This window comes from Diceros bicornis, chromosome 2, assembly GCF_020826845.1.
Source record: "Diceros bicornis minor isolate mBicDic1 chromosome 2, mDicBic1.mat.cur, whole genome shotgun sequence".
In the NCBI taxonomy this organism is placed as follows: domain Eukaryota; kingdom Metazoa; phylum Chordata; class Mammalia; order Perissodactyla; family Rhinocerotidae; genus Diceros; species Diceros bicornis.
In genome coordinates, this window is record NC_080741.1 from 141886 (window position 1) to 152680 (window position 10795).

The following is a 10795-nucleotide window of genomic DNA, read 5'->3' on the forward strand; positions in this document are numbered from 1 at the left end:
GACTGATGGATCTTAACATACAAAAAAGACCAGGCACATGTAACTCTTAGTGCAAGCCACTGAGGAGACATAGGTGGAAGATGATGAACCACATATTCGTAACTGTTGAGCTGGACGATAGGGACAGTCTACTCTTTGTTCTACTTGTTCATGTGTTTAATTTCCCATATGTAAGAGACTACATTATTGGCCCTAATTCTTCACTCTTCCCTTTATCCATGCCTACCATCATAATAAGACTTTGCAGTTTGCCCGGTTATAGGCAAGACATATTTCCTCACTCTTGACCCTGGGCTCAAACATCAGACTGGCTTTGGCCAATGTAATGAGGGCAGAAGTGACAGTGTGCCAGGCCTTACGCCATCTCAATGCTTATACTTGCCTCCTGTGCTTCTGCCATCACCGTGAAAACATCAGGAGCCCGCTCGTCCCAGGAAAAGGATGCCAGTAATGGAGCTCAGCATTGCTGAGTTCACCCACACACTAGTGAGCGAGAAATCGGGGCCACATCTTTCTGAAAATGTTTCTAATACCACCTAAAGTGAAATTTTTAAAAAACTGTCTAACAACAAAGCATCCATCCATGGCAAGTTTTAATCAATAACATTATGATTCTGCTTTCCCTGGCCATATATAGCAGAAATATATAAGAATGTAGGGCAAAATTGTACAAAATAGCTACAATCATGCTTAATTCTATGACCTTGTCTTTAAGATATACTTTACAGTGATTCTTTAGCTTTAGAGATTAAAATACAAATGCATACTCACCTTTTTTTTTTAAGGGAGTAACTAATCAAAGGAAGACATCGGGGAAGAGAAACCACTTAGAGGCACTATTCATTAACCTCTGGAGAGCTAGGCCTGGTGAACCCAAGATGTGCCACACTAGACAGGACAATATGCCTCACAATCTGATAGAAATTTTCTTATCAAATACCTGAAAATAGCCTTTATATGAAAATACTGCACCAATACCAAAGTTGCATCTTTTAAAAACCCAACCTTGTTAAATCCGGAGTGCTTCTAATTCTATTTATTTTCATCAGCTTTATTGTCCAATTATTTTTGAATTTAAAATTCAGATTGCTACTATCAAATAAAGAAGTGATTAATTTCTACTCTTACATGTTTTTATGTTTATAAAAGTAGCCTGTTTGCCCACAAACCACTTTCATTAAAATACAGCTGAACAAGTAACTTTTTAAAATATCCTTATGGATAAAATACTATAATGCAATTTTTTAAGTTTGTTTTACTATACCAAGGTTTATCTCTTCCAGCCTCAAGGAGCCTATTGTTACAGCCTAAATATTCCAAACTATGGGAAATGGGAAATACCAAAAACCTATTAGGGGCTGTCATCTGACCCAGGAATTCCACTCCTGGGTATTTATTTATCCAAGAGAAATGAACACCTATGTCCATAAAAACTGGAAACAATCCAAACAGCCATCAATTTGCAAATGGATAAACAAATTCTAGTATACCCATATAGTGGAATACTACCCAACAATAAAAATGAACACGCTACTGATACACACAACAACATGGGTAACTCTCAAAAATATGTGGCGTAAAAGAAGCCAGAATCACTGTATGATTTCATTTATATAATGTTCAAAAACAGACAAAACTAACATATGATTATAGAAATCTAAACAGTGACTGCTGCTGGAGGAGTGGAGGGACTGACTGCCCAGGTACATAAGGGAACCCTGGGAGTGATGGGAATGTTCTGGGTCTTGACTACGGTGGTGGTTACAGGGCTATACACATTTGTCAAACTCAAATTGTACACGTCAAGATCTGTGCACTTCACTACATGTACATTTTACCTCAATAAAAACAAGCAAAACAAATCACTTATTAGTGACCTTTTTCAAACTACCATTTCTCTCTACAAACTGGAAGACATGCCACAATAAGCAACTGTTCCCTTCGGCCTTCAGGGGCCCTGGGTGGTCAAGCTCTGCTGTGGTGTCAACAAGGCCAACACTCACTCAAATCTAAGAGCCACTCAGCTACAAAACCAAAAACCTATCAGGTTAAATCCACTCAAGTGGATTAATTAATCATCCATTAAAACTTTATACTTTTAACCCTAAAAATTTTCAGTCTAACTCAAGCTATTTCCACTCCAAGTATACCAATTACCTTTAAAACAGTCTAATGCTGTAAGTCTTGAGCCTTGCTTCACTCCATCAGATGTTGGAGTTGGGAGGAACATATCTCACAGTTCATTACAATAATGCAGCAACATGAAAACGATCCACCAAAATGTAACTTAGGGTCTCACATCAAAAACTCATCACATACAGTATAGTAAAAAATGAATGCTATCCCAGCTCATTCTATGAGGCCAATATTGTCCTGATTCCAAAACCAAACACATTGCAAGAAAACTACAAACCATTATCTCTTATGAATATAGATGCAAAACTCAACAAAATTGTTAACAAATACAGCAACATATAAAGCAGGATTATACACCATGACCAAGTGAGATTTGTCCCAGGAATGCAAGTTTGGTTTCACATCCAAAAATCAATTAATTTAATATACCATATCAACAGAATAAAGGACAAAAACCATATGATTCTCTAAATATATGTAGAAAAAGCATTCATGAAAATCCAACATCTTTCCATAATAAAAACACTCAATAAACTAGGAATAGAAGGGAACTCCCTCAACCTGATAAAGAGCATCTATGAAAAACCCACCGCTAACATCATACTTAATGGTGAAAAACTAAATGCCTTCCCATGATCAGGAACAAGAATTTGTGCCCTCACCACTTCTATTCAAAATTGTAGTAGAGGTATTAACCAGGGCAATTAAGCAACAAAATGAAATAAAAAGCATCCATAGTGGAAAGAAAAAGTAAAACTATCTTTATTTGCAGATGACATGATCTTATATAAAGAAAATCCTAAGGGTTTCACTAAAATACTAAAATAAATTTAAAAAGTTTAGTAAGGTTGTAGGATACAAGATAAATATACAAAAATCAACTGTATCTCTATATACTTGAAAATCAACTGTATCTCTATATACTTGCAATGAACAACCCAAACATAATTAAGATAATTCCATTTACAGTAACATCAAAAGAATAAAACAATTCAAAGTGCAAAACATACTTGAAAAGCTACATAACGTCACTGAAAGAGTAAAGACAACTTAAATAAATGGGAAAACATCCTATGTATGGGTCAGAAAACGTAATATTCTTAAGATATAGCATCACTCCCCATACTGATCCACGGATTCAACACAATCTCTATCAAAATCCTAGCTGGCTTCTTTACAGAAACTGATATGCTATCCTAAAATTCATATAGCATTTCAAAGGACCTAAAATAGCCAAAACAACTTGGAAAAGAAGAACAAAGTTGGAGGACTCATATGTCCCAATTTAAAAACTTACTACAAAGCTACAAAATCTAGACAATGTGATACTGGCATAAGAACAGACATATAGATCAGAATTGGGAGTCCAAAAATAAATGGTCAATTGATTTCCAACAAGGGTGCCAAGCTCATTCAAAAGGGAAAGAAGTCTTTTCAAAAAGTGGTACTGGATAGCCACAAACAAAAGAATGAAAATTGATACCTTACCTTACAGCATACACAAAAATTATCTCGAAATGGATCAAAGACCCAAATAAGACATAAAACTATAAAACTTTTAGAAGAAAACATAGGCAATTACACAAATCTTCACAACCTTGAATTAGGACATGTTTCTTAGAGATGACACCAAAAGCACAAGTGACAAAAGAAAAAAATAAACTGAACTTCATCAAAGTTAAAAGGTTTTATGCATCAGAGGACACCGTTAAGAAAGTAAATAACCCACAGAATGGCAGAAAATATCTGCAAATCATATTTCTCATAACAGACTTGTCACTAGAATAAATAACTCTTACAAATTCAGTAAAAAGACAACCAACCTTCAAAATGGGCAAAAGATCTGAATAGACATTTCTCCAAAGAAAATATACAAATGACCAGGGCCAGCCTGGTGGCATAGTGGTCAAGTTTGCACGTTCCGCTTCGGCGGCCCAGGGTTCGCGGATCTGGATCCTGGGCGCAGACCTACACACCACTCATCAAGCCATGCTACAGTGGCCTCCCACATACAAAAAATAGAGGAAGATTGGCACAGATGTTAGCTCAGGGCCACCCTTCCTCATCAAAAAAAAATATATATGTATATATACACACACATATGGCCAATAAGCACATGAAAAGATGCTCAACATCATCAGTCATTAGGGAAATGCAAATCAAAACCACAATATCACTTCACACTATGATGGCTATAATCAAAAAGACAAGTGTTGGCAAGGACGTGGAGAAACTGGAACCTCATATACTGTTGAGAGAAATGTAAAATACTGCAGCCACTTTGAAAAACAGTCTGACAGTTCACCAAAAGGTTAAACAGAATTACCACATGACATAGCGATTCCATTCCTAGGTATATACCCAAGAAAAATGGAAACTTCTAACTACATGATAACTTATACAGGAATATTCATAGCAGCATTATCCACAATATCCAAACAACTTTTTTTTGAGTAAACAACTCAATGTCCATCAACTGATGAATGGATAAATAAAAGGTGGTATATCCATACAATGGAATATTATTTGGTAATAAAAAGGAATAAGGTACTTACACGTGCTGCAAGACGGATGAACTTTGAAAGCATTATGCTAAAGAAAAGAAACCAGTCACAAAAGACTACATATTCTAAGATTCTAGTCCCATAAAATTACCAAAATAGGCAAATCTACAGAGACAGAAAATAGATTAGTGGTTGCCTAGGGTTGGGAGGAGAGGCAGCTGGGAGAAAATGAGGATTGACTGCTAAAGGATTTCTTTTGGGGATGATGAGAATGTTCTAAAATTGACTGCGGTGATGACTGTACAAATCTGTGAGCATACTAAGAACCACTGAATTGTGCTCTTTAAATGGGCAAATTTTATGGTATGTGAATTATATCTCAAAGTTGTTACAAAAATAAATATTCTTTTAAGAAAAGTGGTAGAATCTAGGTGGTGAACATAGATGTCGACTAAAATTTCTTTTAACTTGCTTGTCTGTCTGAAAATTTTAATAAAATATTCAGAGGAATAAAATCACAGCATAAAAAAGTTCCACTATTACCAATAATATATCAAAATGATGTATCTACAAGTATTTTTATTTATCTAAAGTTTCCAAAATTAGTTAGAGATTGTTCATCCAAAATTTGCCCAAAGCAGAATTTTAGAATTCTGGAGTCCTACGTTTACATTCAAAATAAGACTCAGAGAAAAAGAATTACTAAGACTAGTTCTCAAAATTACAGACAAGGTGAAAGTGATTTAAATTTACAAAGATCATCATGAGTTTTGAGGGATAAAAAGGATTCTGTTCTCCTGGTGACAAACAGGAGTAACTAATGGAATTTTACACAGCCAGACAGCTTTAAAGGTATGGGAAACATTCTCTGCAAATGTTACGGCAGATTAGAGCAGATCATTTTACCGTCTGGTCAGTGTCAACATTGCTGGTTCTCAACTTTTAGAAAACAAGTAATTTGACACAATTTTTAAGATTTTAGAAGAACTCTTAACATAGTTATTAACTCAGAAAAAATTATTCTAATGTATACATCTTAGGCTTGAATTTTAGTCAAATTCTAAACACATGTCACTAGAGAAATCAAGATCCAAACTCAGGACAATATATGCCCTATAAGTGGAGTGACCTTAGGTCCCAGTTTGCCCAGGACTGTCCTAATTTACACCTGTTATTTCCACATCCCACCCAGCTCAACATTTTTCTCCTATTTCTCATTTTTTAACATATTATAAGTAACTGCATTAAAATCAGATAGGATGGGTTTGTTGCACTTGCACTTTACACTCCCACCTTCTGCCATGGCTTTGTCTAGTACTGTGTGGAATGGAACGCAGGTGCAGCGAACAGTCCTCACTTGAACTTCTGGTGCAATCTGAAAGCCAACCACCGATAACCCGTCCCTCTTTCCTGATAAAATGAAGTACACTGGCCACCAGGGATAGTTAACTCTCTCCAGCCTTGGGGGGTAATAGAAGCAATGTTTGAAGCTGCTGCCTCTGCCAACCACTCGGTGTACCTGCCAGTTGTGCCACAGCCATTCCTCAGCTTGCAAGATGCACAAAAGCTCCAGGCCACTGTTAGCCAGGTCCATGGGAAATGTGAGTAAGGTGTTTGGGAAACATATGCAGGAAAGAGACACTGTGTGTCCCCATGCATAACATACAGAGAGAGTAATCTGAACATTCATGCTACTGGAGTTTTGCCATTAACTTATTTACTGTATTGTGTAAATCTGCAATTATTTTGTTTTCAACATTTTAGTTTACAGAAATTATTATAAATTTAAATTATTTTTAGCACCTCCTTTTATGCTCAAGTGCTCCGGTTTAGACAAAGAAAATATATGGTCACACTTCTATAACCAAACACCTTATTCCCTATCACATTATAATGGGCTACATCAGGGAGCATCTTCCAGGTCCTCAAAACCATCAACCTGAAGCCATGGCAAGGGCCCACCAACAAAAAAACCAACTAATATCACATTACTACTACAGCAAAGCTATTTTTTGAACCATTGTGATTCTTGAACAAATACAGAAACGTCTCTATTCCACAATAAGCACGGAAAAAAAAATATTTTACACAACCCAGAACTATATATGCTATACATATATTCAAAATTCTATGAAAATTACTTTTTTTGTTGATTCACAAAGTGCAAAGAACTATGTATTAACCCTGAGGACTTCATTCATTTTGAGCATCTAAACAGAGCTTAGGTAAGAAGGATGCATGAAAACAGTTTAAGTACCATAATAGAGGACAATGTTACCCTTGTGGATAGCAAATAATTATTCATTACTTCAAACAGCATCCTCTGGAATATAATTCATTAAAGAGCCTTAAAAAAAGTAGCAAACACATTTGAACAGGTAAACGACAAGTCTATATTTTTAAAAAATTCTTAAAAGACAATTATTTTCCTTAAGTGACAAGTTGGCCCATGCTAAAGGCAAAGTCATCTGAGGTTCCTGGAGGACTTTCAAAACCTTCCAAGTCTAAGAAAACAAAACAATAAAAACCATTCCTTCTGTCCATAACAGCAGTTCCATTCTAGATGAATATCTTAACAGGTAGAACAGAATCTGAAGCAAAAAAAAATAATCCATCTTTGACGTTTGAAAAACATGTACTACAGGGTTATCTTTTTAAGGATAGTTTAATTCTCAATGCATCCCAGATAAAAATCTCAGGTTATCTTTCCAATCAACTCAAAAACTTAAATTTAAAAATGGCAAATTTAAGTTTTTAACATTATTAGATGTCACTAAAGAGTCTATATCACATAATAATCACTAAGTATTTACAAAACACTTTAATCCAAGAATGATATGCTGTAGTCAACATCTCAGTGAAGGTGGTGGCACAGGTCCCACTCCTATTCCAGCCAAGAGTCAGAAGCTTAGATAGGGCCAAAAAGTGGGAAACAACAAGTGGCCCAAAGAACATTACTCTGATAATCCTGCTTTAATAAAACTGAAAAAAGTTACTATGTCTAATACTTGACATATACATATACTATTTATACACAACACTGAATAGGTGTAAAAAGTTTTTAAAGACAAGTTGACTGCCTATGCTCTTGTTTATATAAGATCTTAACTAAATAACATGTCAGCTCCTTAACTAAGGAAACAATAACCTTTGCCTTGGATGGTTAACCAAAGTAGCCCTGAGGAAAAAGAAACCTAGGTTCTAATCCCAGCTACATTTTTTACAGTTTGGGAAGCTAGAACACATAAAGGTCCTTTCCAGCTCAAAAATTATATTCTGTGGATAAAACTAATGAAAACAGCCAAATGCTTTTACAGATTTTAGGCCTCGCCCTAATTTCTATCATGCAAAAATGTTATTTTAGAAAATTCTGATAAAACCTGAAATGTACCAGAATAGGAATCAAAATCAGCTCTTTCTCCACTCTAACTTATGAACTAGGATTTACACACAACTGTCAGAGGCACAACAGATGTACGAAGCAGGCTTGGGTCCAGGACTTGTATTTCACTCCAGAGGGAGAGCAGGTTCAGGACAAGCTATGGAAAACAAACGCCTACTCAGATTTCCAGGGGGACCTCTTAGAAATATCTTATTTCGCCTCCTTTATTATGCATATTGCTCCATATTTAGACATCTCTTTACTTGAAATGTCTCTTATGATCAATGACATATCACAGTTTAATTGTAGAGGTTTTTTTCCCCTCCTTAGGAGTACATGAAATAATCATAGCTTTGATGAAATAATGTTATTCGCCTGGATTGCTACTCTTGAAAATGCTTCCAATTCGGTCCACATCTAATTGTTAGTATAGTCTCTCTCTCTCACACACACACACAAATGCTTATGCTATAAAACATACAGGAATTTGAAATAAAAATAGGTTAATCACCAATTCATCTGAGGCTCAAATATACCAAACGGATCAAGCTTCTCTTTAAAACTCAAGCTGAACAAAACAAACAAAACAATACCAGCTAGGGGAACAAATGTATGCTCTGTACTTCTAAGACAGATACAGTAATTCGGAAACTGAACCTCGAACTTCGTCAGGTAATTGTGTGAACACATCCTCCTCCCATCGCTGCATACTCTCCGAAGTCTGCACAGGGTCTGAGCTCCCCCGGCACAGTCACAGGGTGACTCTCCCCAGCGAGCCGCGAGGCTCAGCCAGAGCAGAGGCACGCTGCGCCGGCGCGCAGAGAGCCGCTCGGAGGGCCACACCGGCTCCCCAGCTTCGTGCCTCCGATCGCCTCGAGCCCCGAGGACCCCGCTCCATCTGAGCACCGGCGTCCCCGCATTACAAGAGCAACGGCCACCTCACCATCTGTGCCACAAACGCCTTCTGAACGCTGCCTGGGCGCTTCGACGGCGGGGCGCGCGGGCACCCTCTGGAGGAGAGCACCCCTGGAGCGAGGCCCGCGACCCTGCCGTCGGAACCGCCCCGCAGGGACGCGAGCACGGCACCCGAAAGCCGGGCTCTCGACCGAGCGGGCCTCTCCTCGGGGGAACCGAACTCCGACCGCGCAGGTCCCACCGACTCGGGACGGAGGGTCAGAGGGGCCCGGCCAGCGGAAACTGGACACAGAAGTGAAAGCGAAGGCGCCGGCCCAGAACCGGACGGGAGGAGGAAGGAGGGCGGATGGCGAGGGACGGCGGCGCCGAGACGGCCAGCGCCCTCCACACGCGCCCCAACCTTCCACTCCCGGCTCCACGCAGCTCCCGGAGGGCCCCGCAGACCACGTGCTGGGAGCACAGGGTGCCGGACCCTCCAGCCGCGGCGGGTGGATGGGGAGAGGAAAGGAGAAGGGGACAGGGGGGAGGGCGCGAGAGGGGAGCAGAGGGGGGGCGGGACCCTCCAGCCGCGGATGGGGAGGACGGGGGAGGGGAACGGAGGGCGACAGGCGGGAGGGCGCGAGAGGAGAGGGGAGGGGGCGGGACCCTCCAGCCGCGGCTGGTGGACGGGCAGAGTGGAGGGGAGGGCGACAGGGGGGAGGGGGCAGGGCGCGAGAGGGGAGGGGGGGGACCCTCCAGCCGCGGCTGGGGAGGACAGGGGGAGGGGAGCGGAGAAGGGAGGCGAGGGGGGAGGGGAGGGCGCGAAGAGGAGGGGACGGCGAGAGGGGCGAGGGGCGAGAGGCGGCCCGCCCGGCAGGCGGGAAACGGCGCCGCGGGGAAAACGAGGCCGGCCCGGGCCCGGACAGGCCCGCCCTGCGGACACCGGGGAGGCCGAGGGCGCCCCCTCCCGCCCCGCTCGCCCGCTGCCCCCGCGGCCGGCTCGGCCCGCCAGGCAGCGGGGCCTCCCCGACGCCGGGCCGGCGGGCGGGCGCGAGGCGCGACACGAGCGCGGCCAACAAAGCACCGGCGCGGAGAGGACGGGCCGCGAACGGCGGGGACCGCGGGGGCTGACCTTGGAGTCTCCGTTGCACAGAGCCATCGCGCCGGGCCGCGCGGCCGCAGTGAGGCGGGCCGGGCGCGGAGGAGGCCTGGGCGGGGAGCGGCCGGGCGGAGAGGAGGGGCCGCCTGCGAGGCGCCGAGTCGAGCCGCGGAGCGCGGGCCCAGCGCCGCGGGAGCAGGCCAGCAGCGCGCACGCGGCCCCCGCCTCCTGCTTCCGCCCCGGCGAGCCGCGGGGCGGAGCCAGAGCGCGCGCCGCGAGGCCGCCGGGCCGCCGACACCGCCGCGGCCGCCGCGCCAAGTGTGCCCGCCTCGGGAGGAGGGGCCGCCGCCGGCCCCGCCCCGCCGCCCTGCTCAGGTCCCGCGAGAGGAGGAGCCCCCGCAGCCCTGCCCCGCCCTGCCCCGCCCCGCGAGAGGAGGAGCCGCGGCGCCCGGCCCCGCCCCCCGCGCCCTGATCCCACGAGAGGAGGAGCCCCCGCGGCCCTGCCCCGCCCCGCGAGAGGAGGAGCCGCGGCGCCTGGCCCCGCGCCGCCGCCCGGGCCCGCCCCCGCGAGAGGAGGAGCCGCACCCCCCGCCCCCCGCGCTGCCCTGCTCCCACGAGAGGCGGAGCCGCGGCGCCCGGACCCGCCCCCACGAGAGCGGGGGACTCCCGCCGCCCGGCCCCGCCCCTGCGAGAGGAGGAGGGGCCCCCGCCGCCGGCCCCGCCCCGAGGGGAACCCGGGCCGCAGCCCGCTTGCAGTGACCCGGTAGGCCTACAGCCTTT

The 10795-nt window shown here is 44.0% G+C and overlaps 1 protein-coding gene across 2 annotated transcripts in view; it reads right to left on the reverse strand.

Moving 5' to 3' along the window:
* Positions 1-10310, reverse strand: part of GMPS (guanine monophosphate synthase) — a 52123-nt gene extending 41813 nt beyond the window's left edge. The window contains exon 1 of one of the 2 annotated variants that reach the window (XM_058550436.1): positions 10049-10310. In XM_058550436.1, coding sequence (XP_058406419.1) covers positions 10049-10075 — 27 coding nt within the window. In that variant the 5' untranslated portion in view covers positions 10076-10310. Of the gene's footprint in view, positions 1-8965; positions 9190-10048 lie in introns of those variants that run through there. The other variant, XM_058550445.1, reaches the window with a different exon arrangement.
* Between the last annotated feature and the right edge of the window lie 485 nt (positions 10311-10795).